We start from the raw sequence: 25689 nt of genomic DNA on the forward strand, positions 1-25689 counted from the left end.
CCTGCTGAGATAAGTCTAGAAGCACTTATTGCACATTGCTCTTTGGTAGACCATCTCCTTTTCGACCCGTATTGAGATGCAACCATCTCTCCTTTTGGTCCCCTGCTGAGATAGGTCTAGAAGCACATGTCTCAATTCTAACTCTTGTTCCCGTTTATTCTCCCACATTAAATGATCAATTTAATATGAGAAAATCATTTGGGTAAGCTAGATATTAGATTTTATGACAATGATGTACAAAAATGAATCAAAGACTGAGTTGTTTTTGTGCTAATCATTGTCCTTTGGCTAAAGCCAACTATCTTTTGAATTGTTATGTTCTTTTGTGTATAAGTATAAGTCTAAAACCAACAACACACACTCATACAGACACAAAGGCATGATGGTTGCCCTTATGCTCGAGAATCGAAGATTTTGGAGACAAAGACCAACTCATCTTCACATGCAACAACTAGAGTCGGACTACACATAGTGACAAAAAATTTCAAAGACCAGAATAATAGATGATCGGGATTAGTAGGAATAAGAAGATGAAATACCATCGCATATGGGGGGAGCCCAAGCGCTTCATCACCACGAGAAGTCGAGGAGTTGTCACCGCCACCGCCTTCACAACATGACCAAGGAATCACCAAGCTTTCCCAGCTCACTAATGCAGAAACGAAGAGTTTCGCCAAACCTTGGATGCCACCAGCCATGAGGACTCTGCCACCTCCCCCAAGGTGTCCAAGGCTTCATTCCCATCCGCCGTACCACTCACACCTGCAACAACAGTCCAAATCACCAGAGAATCGTCGAGCTGCAAACAATCAGGCTTTGGAGGAGCCAAGCCCTTGCATAATAAGGACTTCAAAGCCACATGCGACACTGACCTTGCCACAGACAGCCTCGCCATGGAGGACCGTTGCAACAACGAGGAAAGTGGCCACCCTCTTTGCCAAAAAAAAGGGTGGATGATAGAGACGAAGGGAAGCCACCATGGGAGGAGGTGTCGGGTCCTCCCTCTTGAGGAACACCCAGCTCCCAGGGCATGCCCACCACAAGGCTCCGCGGCGCCAACACCCCAAGACATAGACCTGCCCTGCCGCAAGCCATCTTGGGCCTCCCTACCCCATGCGCCCTTCCTTTTCCACATGGTATCTCCCAAGGATACTGCCTAATTAAACATTCCCTGGGCAAAGAGGTATTACCATACTAGCGATGTTCCGACACAACTCTATTTATATTTGTAAGTTTCCTAGATTCGTTTAGGAACATTAGGTATCACCCTTGCCAAGGCGAAGGGCCTTCCACCTCCAAAAAGAGGACTCAATCTTGCGAGCAGTAGAGGAAAGCCTTACCTTCACTGCCCCCCACACCGCAAAGGCCAGGGCACTAATCTACTAGAGCTAAACATTCTTTAAAAAAAAATAATGATTTCGCCATTGCTATCGTCATGGCCTCCTGCTTGTGCGACATATTACACCCCCCCCCCGGCTCCCGCTTGCTCGACATCCCTGCCTATGTCCCCTCTTCTTCCACCTTCTGCTTGCATCACCTCCGTCCTCATCAACAAAGATTCTCCCTTTTTTTTTGAATTACCTCTAGCTGGTACCCCCTACCCTACCATACTAGTGTTCTTTCAAATCCCATATCTCCGCAGATTGCCTATTTGCCTCATTCTCTTGCAGGCTGGAGTAAAACTCCAAACGTATGCAGGAATCAAGCACGCAACGTGCATCGTAGCAATGAGACTCTTTCACTAACCACCCCATCGAAGCTGCCATGCTTCTATGCCAAGACCCTTAAAAAAGAAAAAAAAAATGTTTCTAGCTCAACGACTACGGTCATCGGCCCCTAAGCCCCTGCTCTACCATTGCTTGTTCATTGTGCCCGTGTCTGCTCACTACTCATCGTCATGCTAACCACTCATCGCACGCCACCTGCAACTGCACTCCCTGCCCGCCAACCAGGAGTCTCAATGGATCCTGAAAGATTCGCATTTTAGACAATTTTTTAAAAATCGTTAGCAAAATAATATATATTATTTGTGCTACTCCTCCAGATGCAACTTAGGCTGGTGTCACACTGGGACGGGGGAGGGATGACCGTGCTGATTAGGCGCGCTCTCATTGGTGCTCCAAAAAGCGAAAGATGGCCGCTGGGGTTCGTCAGAGGGGCGACCTTCCCACCTCAGCCAACTTTTATCATGGGAGGCCATCTGCCAAAAGCTATGGCGCGAGCGCACAGGATTGGGTTTGAACTCTGGTAGGCAGCTAGAAAACCGATGGTCATACCACTTGGCCAACGTGGATTCACTGCTGCCTCTATGCAGGTTTTAGGAGAAGGTCCAGTGTGATAGCAGCAACGGGTGGCACCTTGCAAAAATTGAGGGACGCCCGTCCCAGTGTGACACGGGCCTTAGGAGCTTGCTGATTCTATTCCCAAAAGTTAATGCTTCAATTACGCCTTACTTACGATACACTCGAAGTTTGCTTGACCATCGCGAGGCCAGAACAAGGTACCCCCGCCCCTCCTCTCTCTCTCTCTCTCTCTCTCTCTCTCTCTCACACACACACACACACACACACACACACACACACAGAGAGAGAGAGAAATAGGGCAAAACGCAATCTACAAACTTGTGCGATCACGCAGCTTGATGAGAGAGAGAGAGAGAGAGAGAGAGAGAGAGAGAGAGAGAGAGAGAGAGTTGTGTCTTTTCTAACTCGATGATTCTGACCATATGAAGGTTTATGCACCGTCAATCTGCTTGCTAGTTGCAGCAAGTTTTCTAGACGTCAAGCATTGTAGCTATTTTCTTCTTTTGATATTCTGTGTTATTTTTGGTTGGCTCCAGTTTGTAGTCGTGGCCCAGATAAGAAGAGAGAATACGGGCTTCAATAATTTTTTTTGTAAAGAAATGTGCGAAGCTCCAAATTGTCAAGGGATAAAGTGGTTGCAAAAAAAAAACATTCAAAACTTTAAAGTATACCAGTGTTTTTCTGCTTTTGTTTAGTATAGTTGTTGGGGAGAGGGCATTATGCCATTCATTGTAAGGGCATTTGAAGTTTCCACAGATCCCCTCAAAAATTGGCAAGCTATTTAGTTATATGCGTCATTTTATCTTTTTATAATTTGCTATGCATAATTTTGCTATGTGCTTAAGTTCGACATTCACATGTCCTCTAGAGGCCATCGCTTTTACGACAAATTGAAGAATGAAAGATGTGGCCATCGTGCTATTGGAGTCCCCGTCTGCAACTGTGTTGGCATCACTAGAAACTTGGGTGGGAGCTTTTCTTGAGCTACCACCCACCACCATGGTGGATGGGAGTGGCAATCGCAGCTGCGTAGGTCTGAGGTTGTAGGTAAGCGTGATGGCACTACAAAGACACCCAAGAGTCGGAGGATGAGTGGTGCAACAAGAGGTGGGCAATGGAAGGGGCCAAGGCGATGGCTGAAGACAATTGGGCTCATTCTCTAGCATGCTTCCTGGAGAAGGTGCAGAGTCTGGAGTACCGGCTTGTACTGCGTTGATGCAATATAAAGAAATACCGAAAGGGGCCCCAAGGTTTGGGGCCAGTACTCTTTGGGTGGAATTTCGCCACTCTGTGTCGCGCGTCGTCTCTCTCTTTCAGTTTAGTTGTTACTGAAGTGCTAAAAGTCTGTTCAGTCTGTTCTTTTCTATTGGCACGTGGTGCCCTTCTTGTGACATCGCTACACTTATATGTCAGTGGGTACTAGGAATTAACTCTAAAGAGGCAAATTGGACACATGGCGGCTTCATAGCAATTTGCAAGAAGCAACAGCAAGAGGGGGTGCCCAAATTGAGAGAGGAGGTTGATTAGTAACTCATTGTGACTTTGAGTGTGTGGGTGAGTAGTGGGTGCAGGTGCATAGCTTTAATGGAAAGCTTGCCTTCTCCCTTGTCTCATGCAACGTGATGATTTGCTCACATAACTCTCTCTCCCCTTTGGCACATATGGTAATGTCCCACTAGATGGGCTACTCAGTTGACCATGGACAGTTCTGTGGGTTTATGCGCGTTTGCCATGGCAAGAGCCTTCTGAACAGGAATTGGATTAGCTAATTGCTAATCCCCCACAGTACGCATAGTTCCATCACAAAGGATTGCGAAAATAGAGAGTTTTCTCGTGTGAAAACTCGTCCGATTTGAAGGGGAATTGTCCCATTGCATGCGGAAGCATATGAGACACACGTAGACATGTTCGCTCCGATCAGCTTGGTGGGAATTAGGTGAAAGTGGTCGGATTGTTTCTTTGCACTAAGAATAAAGAAATACCGAAAGGGGGGCCAGTCTTTGGGGCCAACAAGTGTTGGCGTCTCCTTGGTAGCGCTCTAGCTTCCAAGCCGTGTGTGTGTGAAGTGTCAATTCGCGTTACAGGTTTTTATTTGCAAAGTTTCTCTGTGTCCTAAAGTCTAAAGTAAGGTTTCGGGTGAAAGCCAAAGTCTACCGCCCTACGGCCGGTTTCATGGTTCCATCGCTAGGACATAATCACTTTTCCCTCAAGAAGTGAGCCTTGATTGGTTTGCGGCGAAGACACGGAGTATAGGAACGCGGGATTACACTATGGCCGACAAAGGGAAAGGCATCATGGAAGAGGGTTCCTCTTCACAGGATAGGCAGGCAATTCCTACAATGTTTGAGGTTGGTAAGAGTTCACGGCCATGTCTGTTTGTACCTCTTGTTGATGTGAATGCTCCACCAGTGCAGGGCTTTATGATTGGGCCACTTGAAGATGATGCGTTGAGGACTCAATTGGTTGCTGCTATGGTTATGCGCTTGGGAACCGGCAATATATGACATGAACAGTGTTTGGGGGTATGCAAGGCATGATGCCAAAGTTCAAACCCCCTATATGGTAATATCGGCATGCAGCAAGGCTTTTTGAGCAATCAGGGTCAGTTTGGGGTGCCACAGGGCAATTTTGGCATGGCTGGTTTTTTTGGACAGTAGCGAGATATGGCACTAACGACGCAAAATGTCAATGGCCAAGGAATGCCAATGATCCCTACTACAGTGCCCATGTTGCAGACAATTCCTTATGACAATTTGGGGGCACTGGAAAAGCCAAAATCTCACAAAGAAGGTGGTGCAGTTGTAAAATTTAGCACTTTCAGTGGCTTTGAGGATAAGGCAAAGGCTCTTACTTTCCTCCAGCAATTTGATACAGCTTATGCAAGGGGGATTTTTACAGAGGCCTCTAAGGTCAGGAAGTTGCCACCTTCTTGAAAGACAATGCAATAAGCGCTTACATGGTGGATGACATTGTTGATGCAAGGACAGGCACCTGCCACATGGGTTTACTTCAAGCAAATGTTTGCATTTGCATGGATATCAAATGAATTTGAAGCCGATGTCATGACGGATTGGCACTAACACACTATGGCTACTTGCAAGAGCCTACAAGAGTACAATCGGAGGTTTTGTAAAGCGTTGCTCTTAGTAACCTCTTACAGGTTTGTGCCACTGACAGAGCAGATTGAGAAGTATTGTTGTGGGTTGCCTAAAGGGGTTCGAGATTACTGTACAAAGAACAGAGTGGCTACCCTCACTCAGCTTATAGAAGTTGCCAACACTGGTCTTGCCTTGTTGAAGGGAGAGGACAGTGGGTTTCCAGGCAATGTGAAAGGGGGGCAACAAAAGAAAAATCCAATAAAGAAGCCCTTTGTGAAAACAACTCCTGAAGCATCACAGGGGTCAAAAAAGGTCAACAAGGATAAGGACTCAGCCGGGACTTCTGGAGCGCAGACAAAGAAACAGAACATGAAACTTTTTATGCGTAAGTCGCTCGAGGAAAAGAAGGTCTTGATGGCTGAGAATAAATGCTTTATATGCGAGCAGCCTGGTCACTTTGCTACAGATTGTCCACAAAGGAAAAGACCAGCTGACTCAGATGATAAAGAGGACAAGAAAGGAAAGAAGCCCAAACCCACGGCAGGTTTAGTGCCAGACATGGTGGGTGACAGGCCAAGCACAAATGCCAACGAGTTATGTAGAGCATGGGGTAAAATTAGAGACCAGACGGTACTTCTTTTCTTTGATCCAGGTGCCAAAGGGAACTTTATCTCACCAGAGTTAGCTATGAAGCTGGGCATCAGAGCTGAAGAGATGGGGTACATGGTGTTGGGTCTAAAGGCCCTCTGGTGTAAGGTGCAGCGGAATGAATGTTGTATTTTCTCAAGATTAGTGATCTTTATTGCTCAAGGTTCCTTTTAGTTCTTAGGGAAAGAGAGCCTTCCGTCTGGAGAGTGCTGTGGTCACGAACAAGTGAGTGGATTGTGCGTGCAAGTGAATGAGACTGAGAAGGAGAGAGAAGATTACGACACTGAGAGGTTGTAAAACCCTCCTCCGAAGGCCCCACTCTCGTCGGCGAGGGTGGTCTACTTGATTGCACAAATGCGTACAATGCAAATGCAATGGATTGATGCAATGGGACTATGCCGATGTCGACGACTTAGGCTGAAATCTGGGATCTTCTTGGTGGCTGGAAATGACTGTTTCGGGCTGGTTCTATGGCTGAATTTTACCGTCTTTGCCGGGCTGATATGAGGATAAAAAACGCTGCTGAATTCTGCTCTTTGGCTGCGTTTTTGAATGGAAGTTTCTTGCTGAAAAAACGCTGGGACAGCAGTGACCTTCTTGCTGAAAATGACTGTTTTTGCAAGTGTTAATTAACCCTTACCAGCTGCGGGTAATCTGCTGCAATTGATGATAAGAACGCTGATTCTACTGAGGGTTTCCTTGCGTTTGCAAAGGCTGAAAACGCTGCAGATTTGCACTAGATGCTAGCGTTAGTGATCTTCTACTGCTGCTGCCAATGGGTAATGGAAACGCCAGGTATGAGGAGCATAGGATGGCGATGGCAGAGGAAAGCAAAAACGCTAATGCTGCTGGGTTCTGTCGCGGGAAAAACACTGAGGGTGATGGGAGGTATGGCGATGGGTCATGAGAGGGGGGTACTGTTGAGAAGTTGCCTGTTGAGCGGGTAGCTCCTGTTGCCTCTTCTGCTGTGGAGTGCTAACTTGGGTTTGCTTATAAATTAACTTACCCAATTTGCCCTACTGACTACCCAACAAAAGTCACTTAATAAATAAGTGAAAAATGTCAAAAATAGGGATAAAGTCACTTGAAAAATTCCCAAACTGACTCTGATGGAATCTGATGGAAATGTTTATGCTTCTGCATGTGCAACCGGAGGATATGCATCTATGCTAAGTGACTGGGCATGCACGGTCTACGAATAGACTCACAAAAGTGCCAGATCACTGCTAATCTAACTTGACTGAAGTGACTGAACCCTGCTGTGGTGTAGCTTGTCCACGGACACATAGGGTTGGGATGTGTCACGTGAAAGTCAACTTACTGAAAGTCAACTTTTGGGTGACGGGGTTGTTGGAATGCGCATCGTGGCTTGCACCACTAGAGGAACTCCCACGATCTTTGGGTGGTTCGGTCTTCGAGGCTAGCATGTGGGAAAGAAATTCTTGATGGCGAATCTCCCTTTGAGCTTCTCGTTCATCGCGCTCGCGTTCGAAAGCAAGCCGATTTTCTTCTTGTTTTGCGGCAAGAGCAATGCGCTCACGTTCTTGAGCAAGGCGATTTTCATCGCGCTCGTTGTCCTTGGCTTCTTGTGCTTTTGCTTTGGTTGCGAGTTGTGCCAATGCAACTCGATTCGTTTCTTGTTGTTGTGTCATCATGTCCAACATCGATTTGACCATCATCGCCATAGGAGTGAGTGCAACTCGTGGCGTAGATGGCGAAGGGGGAGGGTCGAAAAAGTCTCCTGGTGGGGAAAAATCTTCGCCGCCTCTCTCATGCTCATCACCTGTATGCGAAGTATCCATTCCGCTTCGGGTGACGACCATGCACTATAATCTTGGGTTCTGAAGTTCGCGAGGAACTTGGGTTCTTGAGGTTCTCGAGGTCCTTGATTCGTGAGAATCTAGGGTTCTTGAGGTTCTTGAGTCTTGAGGGTCTTGGGTTCTTGGGGTTCTTGAGGTTTTCTTTCGCTTGCAAACCGCGTTGAAGAAGGATCTTCTCTTCACCCGAGTTCTACCCTTTTCTGCGGGCGCACCCCTTGGCGGCCTTGCGCTCACACCAAGGTTGCTTTTTCCCACATCACGTCGATTGGCCGGCCGCTAAGTGCACTGTCCGCTCTCAATGAGTGAAAAGAGACACAAGGGGAGGCTGGACAAGCCCTTCGTTCTTGGGATTCCTGTCACTCTTCAACAAAACACGATTAGGAATCGCCACGCCCCAGTAAACTTGGGTTCGTGCGATCGCAACAAGCAAAAAAAATTCTTGTGGTTCTTTCCTTGAGTAATGCAGAACACTTCCAAAGCTTTGATACCAATGTAAGGTGCAACGGAATGAATGTTGTATTTTCTCAAGATTAGTGATCTTTATTGCTCAAGGTTCCTTTTAGTTCTTAGGGAAAGAGAGAGCTTTCCGTTTGTAGAGTGCTGTGGTCACGAACAAGTGAGTGGATTGTACGTGCAAGTGAATGAGATTGAGAGAAGGAGAGAGAAGATTACGACACCGAGAGGTTGTAAAACCCTCCTCCGAAGGCCCCACTCTCGTCGGCGAGAGTGGTCTACTTGATTGCACAAATGCGTACGTACAATGCAAATGCAATGGACTGATGCAATGGGACTATGCCGATGTCGACGACTTAGGCTGAAATCTGGGATCTTCTTGGTGGTTGGTAATGACTGTTTCGGGCTGGTTCTATGGCTGAATTTTACCGTCTTTGCCGGGTTGATATGAGGATCAAAAACGCTGCTGAATTCTGCTCTTTGCCTGCGTTTTTGAATGGAAGTTTCTTGCTGAAAAAACGTTGGGACAGCAGTGACCTTCTTGCTGAAAATGACTGTTTTTGCAAGTGTTAATTAACCCTTACCGGCTGCGGGTAATCTGCTGCAACTGATGATAAAAACGCTGATTCTACTGAGGGTTTCCTTGCGTTTGCAAAGGCTGAAAACGCTGCAGATTTGCACTAGATGCTAGCGGTAGTGATCTTCTACTGCTGCTGCCAATGGGTAATGGAAACGCCAAGTATGAGGAGCATAGGATGGCGATGGCAGAGGAAAGCAAAAACGCTAATGCTGCTGGGTTCTGTCGCGGGAAAAACACCGAGGGTGATGGGAGGTATGGCGATGGGTCATGAGGGGGGGGTACTGTTGAGAAGTTTCCTGTTGAGCGGGTAGCTCCTGTTGCCTCTTCTGCTGTGGAGTGCTAACTTGGGTTTGCTTATAAATTAACTTACCCAATTTGCCCTATTGACTACCCAACAAAAGTCACTTAATAAATAAGTGAAAAATGTCAAAAATAGGGAAAATGGGATAAAGTCACTTGAAAAATTCCCAAACTGACTCTGATGGAATCTGATGGAAATGCTTATGCTTCTGCGGTGTGCAACCGGAGGATATGCATCTATGCTAAGTGACTGGGCATGCACGGTCTACGAATAGACTCACAAAAGTGCCAGATCACTGCTAATCTAACTTGACTGAACTGATTGAACCCTGCTGTGGTGTAGTTTGTCCACGGACACATAGGGTTGGGATGTGTCACGTGACATCTGGCCACCCTTGTACTTATTATTTATTCTTTGGGTGTGAACCACCCCTAGGGTCACTTAAGTGAGACCCTATAGTGTGTACTCTCTAAAATCAATAAAACATAGCATTGTAACGTGTGCCGAATAGCACACGACTAAAACTTGTGTACAGTTTTCTCTCTCTCTCTCTCTCTCTCTCTCTCTCTCTCTCTCTCTCTCTCTCGCTCGCTCGTTCATCTGTAGAATACCTCAGCGCTACCTCTTCCTGCTTCCAGCACTCCCTTCAAACTGGTATCAGAGCTGCAGTTCGTGCATGTCTCCGCCCCGGAAGCAGCAACAGACTTTCTCTCTCTTCGATTTCAGCCCTCTCTCTCTCTACGAATTTCTACCGTATGCTTTTTCTCTCTTCTCTCACTACAGCCCACAACTTCTTGATGAAGCCTTGAGACTGTGAGGGTCTCGTTTCGCAATACAACAGGGATTAGCAAGCAAAATCAATCACAGAAAAAAGGGGGATTTTATAGGTGGCTGAAATTTCAGCAATTTCACAGCATTTTTGATGCTTTACAGGTGAAAATTGCACTTACAGGTTAAGGAAAAATTGGGGCTTTCGCTGAAATTACTGAAATTTCAGAAATTAGACCGTCAAAATTTGGGGCTTTTGCTGAAATTTCACTACTTTGCAGACATTTGTGCATGTATTGCAATTTGTGGACAGTTTGAGCAAAATTCGTTTATTCTTGAATTTTTAAGAAATTACAGAAAAACGCAGGTTTATACGCATGGGAAAGTTTATCTGGCGCACATTTATGTATTTTACATGCGGGATGCTCGCCATTGAGTTGATGTATTGCTGAAAATACATTTTACAACAGCTTTTAATCCATTTGCAGATTTGAGGTTGATGCATATGCATTTTGGTTATACTACTGAAGTGAGAGTATTCATGCAAGGATTGTAATTCCTATTTGTGTGGTGAAATTTCAGCTTTTACTGCTGAAATTCATCCTTCTTTACTGCTATACACTTGTGATAATTGCCGGTAACTCAGTATTACCATCCCTTGCTCTTCTACACTGAGTATTGAGCCCGTAAGACGCTAAAATCTCAGTTTTCAGCTTGCTGTCATAAAACTACAGCAGTGAATTTTCGAGACTTTTTGCACCGAAATGGCCTCTAATGCGTTTACAAGCAATGAGTCGAAGTCTCTCCTTGAAACCAAAAGGTTTAACGACTCTGGCTTAACTCATATAATTTGAGAGCTAATGGCACCTTGGCCTCATACTTGGCCCCAAAAGCGACTCAATTTTGGAGTAATTTTGCGATGCTAAAAATGATGATCATGACTCTTCTTCCAAAGAAGTTGCGAAGGCAAATGTTGCTTCGAGTGTTGTCATTGAAGAAATTGTTGATACGGATGATGCACTTGTTGTTGCCTCCTGCCGTCATGACGATAGTGTGGCAATGGCGAGTGATATGTATATCACAAAACCCAGAGGTAATTGGTGCATTACTTTCAGCACAGGATGGCTTGTCACAATCATAGATAGTAGATAGTGGTGCCTCATTTCATGTTACTCCATCTTTGGAGTCTTTTGCTTCGTACACTGTAGGCAGTCTGGGTAAAGTTTACTTGGGCAATAACCATGCATGTGAGATTGAGGGTGTTGGCACTAGACACTTGGCGCTTGAAAATGGTCAAGAGTTGATCTTGCATGATGTTAGGTATGTACCTGGCATTAAAAAAAGTCTTCCTTTGGTTGGGCAGCTAGATGTGAAGGGTTATCACACTATGTTTGGTGGTGGCTCTTGGAAAGTGCTTAAAGACTCTATGCTGATTGTAAAGGGCAGCAAGAAGGGAACTCTTTATTATTTGCATTGCAAGGCATTATCTGGCAAGTTTTTGGATGTGGCTGAAGTTCATTCTCACAAGGAGCTTTGGCACAAAAGACTTGGCCATATGAGTGAAAAAGGGCTTGATGTTCTCTCCTCTATGGGGAAGTTTGATGTAAAAGGCCCTTGCCTTGATTTTTGTAATGATTGTATCTATGGAAAGCAAGTGAAGTTCTCTTATTCCTCTGGTGTCACTCGCAAATTGCATGTTCTTGATTTAGTACATTCTGATGTTTGCACTATGTATGTGAATTCACATGAAGGTGCACGGTACTTTGTATCTTTCATTGATGATCACAGTAGAAAGATATGGGTGTGGCTGAAAGATATAATCGCACAATTTGTGAGAGAGTGAGATGCATGTTGTCCTCGGCTAATCTCTCTCAAGAGTTTTGGGAAGAGGCTCTTAAAACTGCAAATCATGTGCACAATTGCTCTCCGAATCGTGCGTTAGATAATGGCATCCCTGAAGAGGTTTGGTCCAGCAAACTGGCTTCATATGACCATTTACGAGTTTTTGGTTGGGATGCATTTGTGCATGTACCTGTTGATCAGAGGACCAAACTTGACATGAAATCTATCCAGGGCATCTTCATGGGATACGGAGGTGAGGGAGAGATGGGTTACTAAGTTTAGATACCTTAGTACAGGAAGATAATACGTAGCCGAGATGTAGTTTTCAATGAGGTTAAATTGATGAAAAATGTTACACATGTAGACATTGACAAAAAGAAGGTAAAGTTTCAGCAAAATCAGCCAGCCATAAAGCCATCTTTGGCTGAAAATTCGACTCTTTATGATACTGAAAATGAGCAGCAACCTATTATGCAATTGCTAGAAGACAATGGACAACAAATAGATGCACAAAATGGGCTTATATCACATGACCATAATGCTGAAAATGAATTACAGCAACGAGGTAATGCTAAAAATCAGCCGCCAATTGATGGTCTGCACATTCCGGATGATGTAGACCCATTACCAGTTGATGCAGATCATTGGGTGAGAAGGTCTACACGTTTTAGAAGGCAACCACAGAGGTTTCAACCATCTATGGATTGCATTTTGTTGACAGATGAAGGGGAGCCTCTTACATACAAAGAGGCCCAGTCTTGTGAAGACAAAAGTAAGTGGGAGCTTGCTATGAAATCTGAGATCTAGTCACTGTATGCAAACAATACATGGGAGCTTGTGTCTTTGCCCAAAGGTAGGAAGGCTATTCCTAACAAGCGGGTTTATAAGGTCAACTGTGTTGATGACGAACCCAAGTACAAAGCACGTTTGATTGCTAAGGGTTATGCACATAAGGAAGGCATAGACTTTCAAGAGATCTTTTCACCTGTGGTGAAGATGACTACGCTCCGAGTTTTGTTTGCTTTATGTGCTCTCTTGGATTTGGAGTTGGATCAAATGGATGTAATTACTGCTTTCTTACAAGATGACTTGGATGAGGAGCTATACATGCTGCAGCCTGAGGGCTTTGTCATTCCAGGCAAAGAGCATTTTGGTATGCAAACTGAAAGTAGCTTGTATGGGCTGAAACAAGCCCCTAGGCAATGGTACAAAACGTTTAAAACTTTTATGCTCCACCATGGGTTCAAACGTAGTCATGTAGATCACTGTCTTTACACTAAAAGGCTCCTGATGGTATGGCGTGGCCATCTTGTGAGGACTTTTGGTCTTCCAGCTCATGCTCCAGTGCTTGGTTGTGATAGTTAGAGTGCCGTATGCGTGGCTAAAAATGCCATGTTCCATGCTCGTACCATGTGCGCTACCATTTTATACGTGAGGTGCTGGAAGATGGCCTTGTCACACTGACAAAGGTCAAAACACAGGATAACCCCGCAGATGTTCTCACTAAGTGTTTTGCTAAGACACAACATCAGCATTGCTTGCACTTAGTGGGAGTTACTTAAAGGTACCACATCGGACCTTTAAGTGGGAGGTTGTTGGGTCTAAAGGCCCTCTGGCCACCCTGTACTTATTATTTATTCTTTGGGTGTGAACCACCCCTAGGATCACTTAAGTGACCCTATAGTGTGTACCCTCTAAAATCAATAAAACATAGGATTGTAAAGTGTGCCGAATAGCACACGACTAAAACTTGCGTACAGTTCTCTCTCTCTCTCTCTCTCTCTCTCTCTCTCTCTCTCTCTCTCTCTCTCTCTCTCTCTCTCTCACGTTCGTTCGTTCGTCTGCAGAATACCTCAGCAATACTGTTATGTCCCGCTAACAGGAGAGGGGATCTAGCCCAGACGTCGTCGGGATGGGCGTCCAGTGTTCGGGCGGACGTATTGTGAACTCGGCCAGTGTGGCCGGCCATTATTATAAAAGGGAGGCCAAGGCCTCATTTGTAGTCATCGACCCCCATTGGCAGAGTGCCAATGGTTAGCCCGCGAGGCTAGGAGTGCGCGAGGTCACCTCGAGGAGGTGAGGCCGGGTGGTATGGGACGCTCGGTCTTATAGGTGCATGCCTACGTCCTCGGATGCTGGCCCCAACACAGGGGAGCCGCCGGATGGTGGCTATGGTCGGGTGGTTCGTCAAACTCGTGTCTGTAGGCGGTCCGTGTAGCCGGGAGATCCACTTGCGTCGTTCGTTTCATGGTATCAGAGCCGGCTTGGCTACACGAAGGACTGTGTGGACACCTACGGCCTAGTTAGAGTCGGATAATCAGTGTTTCATGTAATTTTTGATGATATAATTGTTTAATCGATTATTTTCTTTTCATGAGCATTTTGCAAGTGAAATTTAATGTGTTTCTCGCTGATTTTTGATAAAATTCAGCAATTTAGTAGGTGGAGGTGTTGAAAATCGGTGGATTTTTTTGTTTTGCTGATTTTTGATGAAAATCAATGATTTATTTATTCATTTGCTGACTTTAGACTAAATTCAGCGAACAAAAGGTTTGATCTTTCTCTGTGCTCCTCTTCTTTGTGGTGTACACACACACACACACACACACACACACACAGAGAGAGAGAGAGAGAGAGAGAGAGAGAGAGAGAGAGAGAGAGAGAGACCTCTGTCTATGTGTTTACTTGCATTTGCAGGGAACAATAGAAAAGAGAAAGAGCTCGTTCTGGCTTCCAGCGTTTGTTTTTTTTTTCCAGCGTGGTGCTCAACTGGCAACCCATCGTGTGTTTGGCACACGCGAGCACAAGCTCTCCAAATTCATGAGCGTGCGGTATGCGCTCTCTCCCTGACCCACGTGGCATCTGTTCGGGCAGCCAGCGTCAACTTTTTTTTGCGCTACCCTTTTCTGTCTTCATTGCATTTTATTAAATGGCCTCATTTTAAAACTTGGCCAGTGAGTTTTTTTAAGTGTGGCCTGTACATTTTTAACTTTTTAAAGTTAAGTATGAAACCTGGTGAATTTTCCTGCAGAGAAACTCATTCTTCGACCCCTTGCTTCTCTCTACTGCTCCTCTCTCTCACTCGCTCGCACTCCCGCGCTCCCACCATCACTTGCTTGCCTTCGGACGCATACGCCAACGCGTAGCGCGCTTCGGAGTTCGACTTTTCGCGATTGAAAAGTGCAGAAAAGGTCCCGTTTCGCGTGAAACTCCCAGTTTTTCACGCACTTCGCCATGGATTCCTCCACCTCGGATGCGCAGCGTGACGACGCGCCAGGTAACATTCAAATTCCGTTCACGCATGCTCTATACACATGGATTACAAGTACCTTCCAGAGCTTCGACCAGTGTGTTACCGCTCTAGAAAACGCGAACGTTCAGACGAACTTTTGCTTGGCCTCTCTCGAAGGGGTCGTGCAAGGGTAAGTATACCACAGCTTTCAAAGAAGCACTTACCTTCTGCAAGGTGGATTCCACGCACGCTGTACACATGTACCTGCTGGGTTTACATGAAGATTACCATTGGGCCTTAATAAAGGACAAAGCCCTGACTGACGTCGAGGATGCAGTCGCAAAGGCCAGGACGTTCCATTTGATAAATGAAGCGAATTATAAGAAGAAAAGAACTGTAGACTATCAATCCAGTGAGGGCGCTTCTAGGAAGCGACCCCGATTCCAGCATAAGTCCAAATCACCGCCGAGATCTTCTCAAGAGAAGAAGAAAGCCAAAAATGCTTCAGTTGCTGATGCAGTGAAGAAGGGGGCTTGCTTCGAATGTGGCCAGACAGGTCACCAAATCAAGGATTGCCCCAAGAAGAAGAAGACACAAAAACCACAAGGTCGTCCTCCGGTTCAGATTCACGAGATCTTAGGTAACTTCATTCAAGTTGAAATCCATCATCTAGCGCACAGTTCATGCACTAACTGTACTTTTAGCACCAAAGTGTTTGATAAGCACGATCTTCTCCGTTTCCTCGGGAAGATCAATGGACACGACGTGACCGTACTCCTTGATAATGTAAGCTCACACAATTTTGTGGATGCAAAATTGGTGCAAAAATTGAGCCTGCGGACGCGGATAGTGACCATGAGTATCGCGTGAAAATGACTCGTGGCGAGGATACAGATGTATGGAATCGGATGGTTCCAGATTTGTCGCTCGAGCTGGCTGATTACAAAGAGAACCTGGATTTCCACATCTTGCGCTTGGACAGAGCAGATATTATTTTAGGAATTCCATGGTTTTATGATAAACAAGACTCATTGTATATAGACTATGTACATCACTCTCTTGTTTTTGTTAAGCATGACATGCCTCATGTATCTGTTTCACTTTGTGATCAGATTTTTGTAAATAATGGTTTTGCAATACCAGTTGTTACTGCTTTGGAAATATATAAAGATACAAAGTCTCCTGATGTTGACTTTTATCAATGTATCCCATCTGCTTAGTTTGATTCATTAGTGCTTGGTACTTCTATCACTTAATTTCGCAAAAATGTTTTATGTTCTTCTCTTGAACTTCGGGATTTCGACGAATCCAACCTTATGCGAGAAATCATGACTGATTTCAAGGATGTTTTTCCTGATGATCTACCTCCTGGCTTGCCGCCTTCGAGAGGAGTAGATCATGGCATTGAGTTGGTGGCTGGTAGTCAGTCCTTCTCAAAACAACCCTATGGGTTTAGTAAAACCGAGGAGGACGAGATTCAGCGGCAGCAGCTGAAAGATTATCTCCACAGGCGTTTTGTTCGGCCAAGTAAATTCCCGTGGGGAGCGCGAGTGTTACTTTCTCGAAAGAAGGATAACACTATGCATTTCTGCACGGACTACAAGGGGTTGAATAAGCTCACTGTCAAGAATAAGTATCCGCTCCCACCTATGGACGATCTGATAGATCGGCTCCATGGAGCACTGTACTTTACGAGATAGACCTACGATCAGGCTATCATCAGATACGGATCAAACTGGAAGATATTCCTAAGGTAGGTTTCCATATGCGTTATAGTCACTATGAGTTTTTGGTCTTGCCTTTTGGTTTGACCAATGCTCCAGCTACATTTCAACAGATGATGAATGATCTGCTGAGACCGTTTCTAGGCAACTTCGTTGTTGTATTTCTCGATGATATCTTGATCTACAACCGAAGTTTGTCTGAGCACTTAGCGCATATACGCGCTGTTCTCGAAGTACCGAGAAGTGAGAAGGTTTATGCTAAGGCTTCTAAGTGTGAATTCTTTAGGAAAGAGCTTCTGTACTTGGGCCACATCATTACTCGCGATGGAATTCACGTCGATCCTAAAAAACTGGATAAAGTGCAAAATTGGCCCATTCTGAAGAATGTGCGCCAAGTAAAGTCCTTTTTAGGCTTTACAGGATTCTTTCACAAATTCATCAAGGATTACTCTAAAGCTGTTTCTTTGCTTACGCAACTTTTAAAAGGAGGGGTGAAAGGGCCGAAGACTTCGGATCCTCATCGTAAAGGTAATCCCCTGTTGTCTGGAATGAGCATATTGACGAGAGCTTTTAGACACTAAAGCACTTGGTGACTACTGCGCCAATATTGCACATTGTGGATCCTAGCAAACCGTTTGTGGTTGAAACGGATGCTAGTGATTATGCCATTGGTGCGGCGTTATACCAGGATGGACGTCCTTTTGCGATTGAAAGTAAGAAACTTTCTGATGCTGAGATGCGTTATCCAACGTATGAGAAGGAGCTTTACGATGTAGTTCACGCCTTGAGGAAATGACAACACTACTTGTATGGCTCTACGTTTGTTGCATGGACATATCATCACTCCTTGCGCTATGTCTGTGATCAGGGTGATCTCAGAGGTTGGAAAGCTAGATGGGTTGAGTTTATGCAAGAGTTTGACTGTGAGATCCGTTATAGAAAAGGATCCAGCAATCGAGTTGCCGATGCGCTCAACAGGATTCCTGAGGTTAATGCCTTGTCTATGGCTGAAATCTTGGCGGACTTCTCTCTCTTTCTCTGAGGGCTATGTAGTTCCGATGGCCATTTTGGCAAGATATGGAACGAGGCTGAAGCGGGCATGACTTGCATACAGGCTTGGGTGATCCGGAGACCCAAGTGAGTCGTGCTGGAGAGACGAGACAACGACAATATTTGGACTATTGTTCAGAAATGGAAAAGTTTGCGTGCCGGAAATCGATGAGGTTCGGCAAAGGATTTTGTGCGAATGCCACGATGTTCCTAGCGTTGGGCACCCAGGCATTCAAGGAACTTTGGCTTTGGTCAAGCGATATTTCTATTGGCCAAGAATGCGCTCTTACATAGAGGGCTATGTGAAGAACTGCGCACAGTGTCGGGTCAATAAGGCAGAGCGTCTTAGGAAAGCTGGCCTGCTACATCCATTGGAAATCCTAGATGCCAAGTGGCAGAGTATTTCCATGGACTTTATCGTTGGTTTGTCAAATACTAGTCAAGGCAATGACACCATTTGGGTTGTGGTCGATAGACTCACAAAAATGGCGAAGTTTATACCAACGAAGTCGACAGTAAAAAGCCATGAGTTGGTGGTTTTATTTGTCGATCAGCTTTACAAGCTGTATGGTTTGCCAGAGGATATCGTCAATGATCGAGATACTAAGTTCATTGGTTGGCTGATTTTGGCGAGACGTGTTTGCTCGTCTTCTGACGAAGTTGAGTATGTCATCTTCTGACTATCCTGAGTTCGACGGACAAACTGAGAGGATGAATCAGACGTTAGAGGACATGTTGAGAGCCTATGTCTCTCACAGGCAGTTTGATTGGGAAAGGTATCTCTCACAGTTAGAGTTTGCCTATAATAGTAGCAAGCATTTTGCTACTGGATTTAGCCTGTTCATGCTGATGTATGAATTTGAGCCTAAATGCTTGATTGCTATCGGCTTAGAAAAAGTCAAGGAATGCCAAGCTCGTGATTTCCTGTATGACATGCAAGAAATGCTCGAACTGGCTAAGGATAGTATAAGAACGGCTCGTGATCGAGTCACTACTTATGCTAATCAAAAGAGATTTGACAATGGGTCTATCTGAAGATATCCAAGGATTCCAAGACTATGCAAACAGGAAAACATTATAAGCTTTCAACTAGATATTGTGGTCCATTCTTGATCACAAAGAAAATTGGCCAAGTTGCCTATAAATTGGCTCTTCCTTCGGATGTTAGTGTACATCCAGTGTTTCATGTCAGCCGCCTTAAAGTAAAATTAGGCGAAGCCGACGTTGTTGTGCCTATCGAGGAAAATGTATAGCAAGATATGTATGTGGACAAGCTACTTCATGACATGGGTTCAGTTCAGTTAGCTTAGGAAGTGTTCTGGCACTTTGTCAGTCTGTTTGTAGACCGTGCATGTCCAAACACTTAGAGTAGATGCATATCCTCTGGTTGCACACAACATGATCATCAGATTTCCATCAGAATCCATCAGGAGCATTTTTACAGTGCATAGACCTATTTTCCCTATTTTCACTTATTATTTTTAAGTGACTTTTGTTGGGAACTAGGTAGGGCAATTTTGATAGCCAAGTATATAAGAAAACCCAGCGCTAGTACTTTCTGGCAGAAGAGGCAGCAGGAACAAGAGTTCAACAGGCACCTTCTCAGCAAGACCCCCCTCCCATCAGCAAACCTAGGGTTTTTGGAGCAGATACCCAGCGTTTTCTGTTGCAACAACCTAGAGTTTTTGCATTGCAGATCAGCCCCGGCAGTATCACAAAAGCAGAAGCCTAGCGTTTTTGCATCAAGGACCCAAATGAGCCTTAGCGTTTTTGGATAAGCCTGACATCTTAGCGTTTTGCAGATTCACCGCGATGGATCCACCAGAAGCACCAGTGTTTTTAGTTTTCAGCATAGACACACCGCAATAGAGCCATCGAACTTTGCAGATCTCACCTTCCCGCAGCACATCCTCGGCGCACGGTCAAATCTAGCGTAGTTTGCAGATTCAGCTTGAAAAACGCAAATTTCAGCATCTGCATTTTCAGTGCAGGGCATGCCTGGCCGCTCCCCTCATACACTAGAAAAGTGGACAAGAAGAACGACCAAGAATATGCACCTAGAATCCGAAGGCAGATGCTTTTGTCACTAGTTTCCTCTGGACTATGAAAGCCCAGAATTATCTACACTCTTAGGGCCATGACTCTTCCCTTGAGAGACCCATTTCGCCAACTTGATTTGGGCGTGACAGCGACCAAGTACCTTTGTTCAGAGGCCCAGGTATTGCGGGACTTGCTTCGGTCTTCCCTTTGGAGTTGCCTCCTCCAGGTAACTTATCGCTCGCCTCACTAAACTGCCTTTGTAACCCGACGGTTTTCCCCTAGGAAATGCCATACCTGCTTGGAAGGGCGTCGGCTCACGGGTGGCGTCCGCTGAGGTTGGTGGTGTCTCCCTTTTGCACCTCCCAACCCCTTTTAGGTGAAGTTGACTCCCCCGAGGGGGAATGGCACTTGGGCGCTCTTGTAGCTCATCTAGCTTCGCTTGGGGAGAATTACGCCATTTCCCCCGGAAGGGATTGGATTCAAAATAACAGCATAGGAAGGGGAGCATTATCTCCCCATCCGCCTATGCAGAGCACCCAAGTACCGGGGTATAACTTCACCCAAGAACTTCACCACAGGCACGTGCCCTGCGGTTCCGTCCCTCGAGTGTGGATCACTGCATACCCAGAAGGGCATCCGCTTCCTGCGAGCCTCCCCACCAAGGAGGATAACGGTCCTTTCTTCAGGGTCCAACGAAGGGTCGATTGCGTTGAAGGTGGAGTTGAATCGGTTTAGCCATCTCCCCTTGGAGTCATCTACTCCCGAACAGTTCATTAGCAAATGCGAAAGCGAACGACCCTCTAACTGGGCGCACAGCGTGCAAATGCTGTGTCCGGGCTTATAACTATCAGCCAGTGTGAGCCTACCTACTCTCGCGAGCGCCAGCATTCTCTCCTCCTTCCTATTCACTATAGTGCTCCTATTGAGCTTAGTGTATGGAGGTAAAGGTACTCCAAGAGGCTTAGCATCAACCATATTAAACCTATCAAGTACTTTTGCAATGTACCTTTCTTGAGATAAGAACAACAATCGCTTTCTATCTCTTTTAATACGCATGCCCAAAATATGCTCTGCATCACCCAAATCCTTCATAGCAAATTGCTTTGCTAAGCTTAGTGTATGGAGGTAAAGGTACTCCAAGAGGCTTAGCATCAGCCATATTAAACTTGTCAAGTACTTTTGCAATGTACCTTTCTTGAGATAAAAACAACAATTTCAGCTTTCTATCTCTTTTAATACGCATGCCCAAAATATGCTCTGCATCACCCAAATCCTTCATAGCAAATGTTGAATTTAGCTTACGTTTCAGAGCATCAAGACTAGTTTTATGTTTCCCGGCAAACAGCATGTCATCAACATAGAGAACAAGAATGATGGGACTACCATCTTCATCCCTTTTCGTATACAAACAATGTTCTGCATGGCTGCGTTTAAAGCCTTGAGACTACATAAAAGTGTCAAACTTCTTATACCATTGCTGTGATGATTGTCTCAAACCATACAGAGCCCTTTTCAGTTTATATACAAGTTCCTCGCTTGTAGGAACTACAAAACCTTCAGGTTGTTTCATGTATATATCCTCTTCAATGTCACCATGCAAAAACATTGTCTTTACATCCATTTGATTCAATTCCAAATCAAACACCGCAACGAGAGCAAAAAGGACACGTAAAGTTGTAAGCCTTACAAGAGGAGAAAAGATTTCTTGAAAATCAATTTCTTCTTTCTGTGCATATCCTTTTGCAACCAATCTTGCCTTGTACTTGGGTTTTTCATCCACAATCTTAATCTTGTATACCCATTTGTTAGGAAGAGCCTTTCTCCCTTTAGGCAATGGCACAAGATCCAAAGTATCATTTGCATACAAGGATTTCATTTCCTCTTACATTGCAAGCTCCCACTTACTGCTTGACTCACATGACTTACCCTCTTTATAAGTAAGAGGTTCACTCTCATCTGTCAACATTACATGATGCAAAGAGGGATTAAATCTCTACGGTTTTCTTCTCAAACGAGTTGACCTGCGTACCCAATGATCTACATTCTCAGGCAACGGTTCTACATCGTGAGGCAACTCATTTTCAGCTCTATCATGCTGCTGAAAATCATTTTCAGCCAATACAGGTGGTTGTCCATCCTCATTAGGAGCATCAAAATCATGTCCTATCTCTTCTGGCTCAAGGTTAACCGGCTGATCAATTTCAGCTTGCGGTAATGCATCATAAGGCTCTTTTTCAACATCAATGGATGGCACGGAAGGCTGAAATCTGATTGTTTTCTTGTCAGCATCAGATTTGGTAGCATTCTTAAGCAATTTTGCCTCATTGAACACTACATCTCCGCTGAGTATTACCTTTCTAAACTGTGGTAACCACACTCTATAGCCTATTTCACCTTCTTCCCAGTAACCTAGGAAGACTCCTTTAATGGACTTCATATCAAGCTTTGTTCTCAAGTCATTGAGTACATGAACAAAAGCTTCGCAATCAAATACTCTCGAATGATCATAAGAGGCAGGTTCGCCAGATCAAACCTTCTCTAGAGTGTCATTTTTCAACGTACTATTAGGAGAACGATTGCAAATATGAACTGCAGTTTTCAATGCCTCCCCCCAAAACTCTTGGGAAAGATTAGCGGTGGACAACATGCAACGCACTCTCTCGCATAAAGTACGATTATACCTCTCAGCCACACCATTAGAAGACGGATTATAAGGGGCTGTCAACTCCCTTTTAATCCCATTTTCATCACAAAGACGCTGAAATTCAGCAGATACATACTCTCCTCCATTATCAGATCTGAGACATTTAAGCTTAGTACTCTTTTGCGTAGTGACAAAAGCATGAAACTTCTTAAAAGCATTAAAAGTCTCACTCTTACTTTTCAACAAATGTACCCATCCTTTCCTAGTACAGTCATCAATGAATGTAACAAAATACAATGCACCACCAAAAGACTTAACAGGCATAGTGCATATATCGGAGTGAATTAGATCAATAGGATTAGGTTTGCGAGAGACACCAGAGTAATAAGAAGATTTCTTTTGCTTTCCATAAAGACAATCGTTACAAAAATCGAAGTTTTTGCCTTTTACATCAACCCTCTTCAGAGAGGAAAGCACATCAATACCCTTTTGGCTCATATGGCCAAGTCTCTTATGCCACAATTTCATGTGTGAAGCAACTTCAGCAACAACAAGAAACTTGCCAGGAAAAGCTTTGCATCGAAGATAGTACAAAGTACCTCTTTTAGACCCTTTTGCAACAAGCATAGAGCCCTTAAGTAACTTCCATGAATCCCCAACAAAGATGGTAGTATAACCATGTGCATCTAATTGGGCAATAGATAGCAAACTTTTCTTAATGCCTGGTACAAACCTGACATCATTCAACACAAGCTCTTGACCATTGTTAAGAGCCAAACGCATAGTACCCATTCCCTCAATATTGCAAGTAAAATTATCACCAAAATACACCTTGCCATAATTGCCTGCAGCATATGTAGCAAAACACTCAAAAGATGGAGTCACATGGAATGAAGCACCAGAATCCACTATCCATAATTGGGATAGACTATCATCAGCAGCGAGCAATGCATCAATGTCATCTTTCTTCGAGATAAGCATGTCTTTTGCATTAGCTGTCACCAAATCTGAGGGGCATGAAGCCGCAACCAAGATTTCCTCAACGTCTGACAACTCCTCAATGACCACACTAGAGGATACATTTGCATTCTCAGCATCCCTGGAGGAATCACCTGCTGATTTCTCCCCTTTCTTCTCATCTTTCTTTTTCTTTTCTTGCGTTTCCTTCTTCCTTTCTTGCTCTTTCTTGAAATACCTGCAATCGGGTTTCTTGTGACCCTTTCTGCCACATTGATAACAAGTGACATCTTTATCTTTTGTCTTGCTCTTACTTCTATTTTGAGTCTTGTTGCCCGCATCACGCTTTTGATTTCTACCTCTTGCATTGTAGACAGAACTGCCACCTTCCCCACTAGACTTGCGTCTAATCTTTTCATTGAGAATATACTCTCTCACACCGTCATAAGTGAGGATGGGACTGTTCCTCAAGGAGACAACCAAAGTTTCCCAAGTATCTAGCAATGTCATAAGCAAGAAAATAGCTTTCAGCTTATCATCGAATTGCTGAAGCCCACTGTCTTGCAACTGACTCAACACACCTGTAGAAGCACTCAAATGCTCAGAAGATGACTTCGAGTCATCAAGCTGTATATTCACCAACTTTCGCATCAAATGCACCTGGTTCACAGGCGAGGTGTTTTCATAATTGGACTTTAGCTTTTTCCATATTGCATAAGCAGAGTCCAAACGCTTGATGTCCGTCAAAATGTCATCATTGATAGCCATTTTGATGTAGGCCATAGCCTTCTTATTTAACTTGGCCCACTCTTCGTCTCCAATGCATCTTCACAATCCTTTAAGAAAAGGATACTTTGTATACGTTCTTGCGAAAGATCGAAGCCTTGACCATCGAACCGCTTGATTTCCATCAAACTTTTAGTGTCAAATACGACAGAGGAAGAAGCCATCTCAATTCAACCACAAGTGTATATACAAGGAAGATGCAACAAGCTGAAAATTTCAAGAAATAGTAGCAACCACAAGACTTAGCATACAAAGAGCCACAGTTTCTTTACATTAAACAATCCAAATCTGAAATTTCAGCTGAAATGTGCAATTTCAAGCACTTGTACTTAGCTTTTCACTCATTTGTCGCGACAAACATCAATACATGTGATCCCACAACTTTGGTACACCTGTGTATTGCTGTTTTGACCTGTAATAACCTATAAACCACCTGTTTTGACCAAAACAGCGTGTTTTGGGTTGTTTTGGCAGTTTTGGTGACCTTTTCGACCCCAGAAGCAAGGGGCTTCGTGATGGAAGCGAAATTGAACGCGGGAGAGCAAATTTAACTCGCTGTCCAGCAGACTGCGCAAGGCTGTTTTGAAACCCTAGGGCTCTGATACTAGTTGAAAGCGCGAAGCAGAAGGTACCGGTAGGTGCGCGTTGCGATGTAGTGCTGGATTGGGGCAAGAAGCAGGAGGCACAGAGCAGCAGAGAGCTAGCGCTAGAGATCGAAGCAGGGAGAGAGAGAGAGCTCAATAAGTGAGTTTTGGGTTTTCCCACTTTTATTATAAGTGACTTTAAAAAAATGTGTCCAGGTTCAATGTGAACCTAAACAAAGTATAAAAATGTACAAAAAGGGGTTATTTAGGCCTTTAACCCAACAACTTTTAGCACTTCAATAACAACTGAACTGAGAGAGAGAGAGACATGCGACACGGCGTGGCGGAATTCCACCCCAAGGAGTATTGGCCCTAAACCTTGACGTCCCTTCGGTTATTTCTTTATATTGCATCAACATAGTACAAGCCGGTACGCTAGACTCTGCACCTTCTCTAGGAAGCATGCCAGAGAATGAGCCCTGAGCACATATTTCAAGGCCCTTGGCCTATGAAAAGCAGTTTACATGAAAAAGCCTTCAAACTCAAAAGCTTCTGGTCCAAAAGCAATGCCAAAAAGCTGTCAACGTAAATCATGGAATTCCGTACGACTGCCACGTCAGTAGCCACCGTAAAAAGCGAAAATCCGTATAGTTCTACAACGTCAGCAGTCAGCGGAATTTTTGAAAATCTGCCACATCATCAGTTTTTGACTCTTTGTGGGTCTTTCTTTATTTTAATCCTTTATGTCACTTGGGGCCCCATCGAACGGGGTCCCCATAGGTTGGTAGGACTTCTTCTTCTGTTACTTGTTCTTCTTAGGGTTAGGCTCCTCGGCCGGCATCTGTAAGTTGGCTCCATT

General features: G+C 44.6%; 1 protein-coding gene across 6 annotated transcripts in view; it reads left to right on the plus strand.

Annotated features, from left to right (window-relative positions):
• The first annotated feature begins 2376 nt into the window (after positions 1–2376).
• Positions 2377–25689, plus strand: part of LOC147461301 (protein Dr1 homolog) — a 70076-nt gene continuing 46763 nt past the window's right edge. For 2 of the 6 annotated variants that reach the window (XM_086508877.1, XM_086508874.1), the window contains exon 1: positions 2419–2500. Coding sequence is in view for 4 of the 6 variants with exons in the window: in XM_086508874.1 (XP_086365000.1) it covers positions 2434–2500 (67 nt within the window). In the remaining 2 variants the exon portion in view is untranslated. Of the gene's footprint in view, positions 2501–2710; positions 2790–14508; positions 14645–25689 lie in introns of those variants that run through there. The other 4 variants (XM_086508876.1, XM_086508872.1, XM_086508873.1 and 1 more) reach the window with 4 other exon arrangements.

The sequence above is a fragment of the Adiantum capillus-veneris genome, chromosome 3, assembly GCF_014529385.1.
Source record: "Adiantum capillus-veneris isolate H3 chromosome 3, ASM1452938v2, whole genome shotgun sequence".
Classification (NCBI taxonomy): domain Eukaryota; kingdom Viridiplantae; phylum Streptophyta; class Polypodiopsida; order Polypodiales; family Pteridaceae; genus Adiantum; species Adiantum capillus-veneris.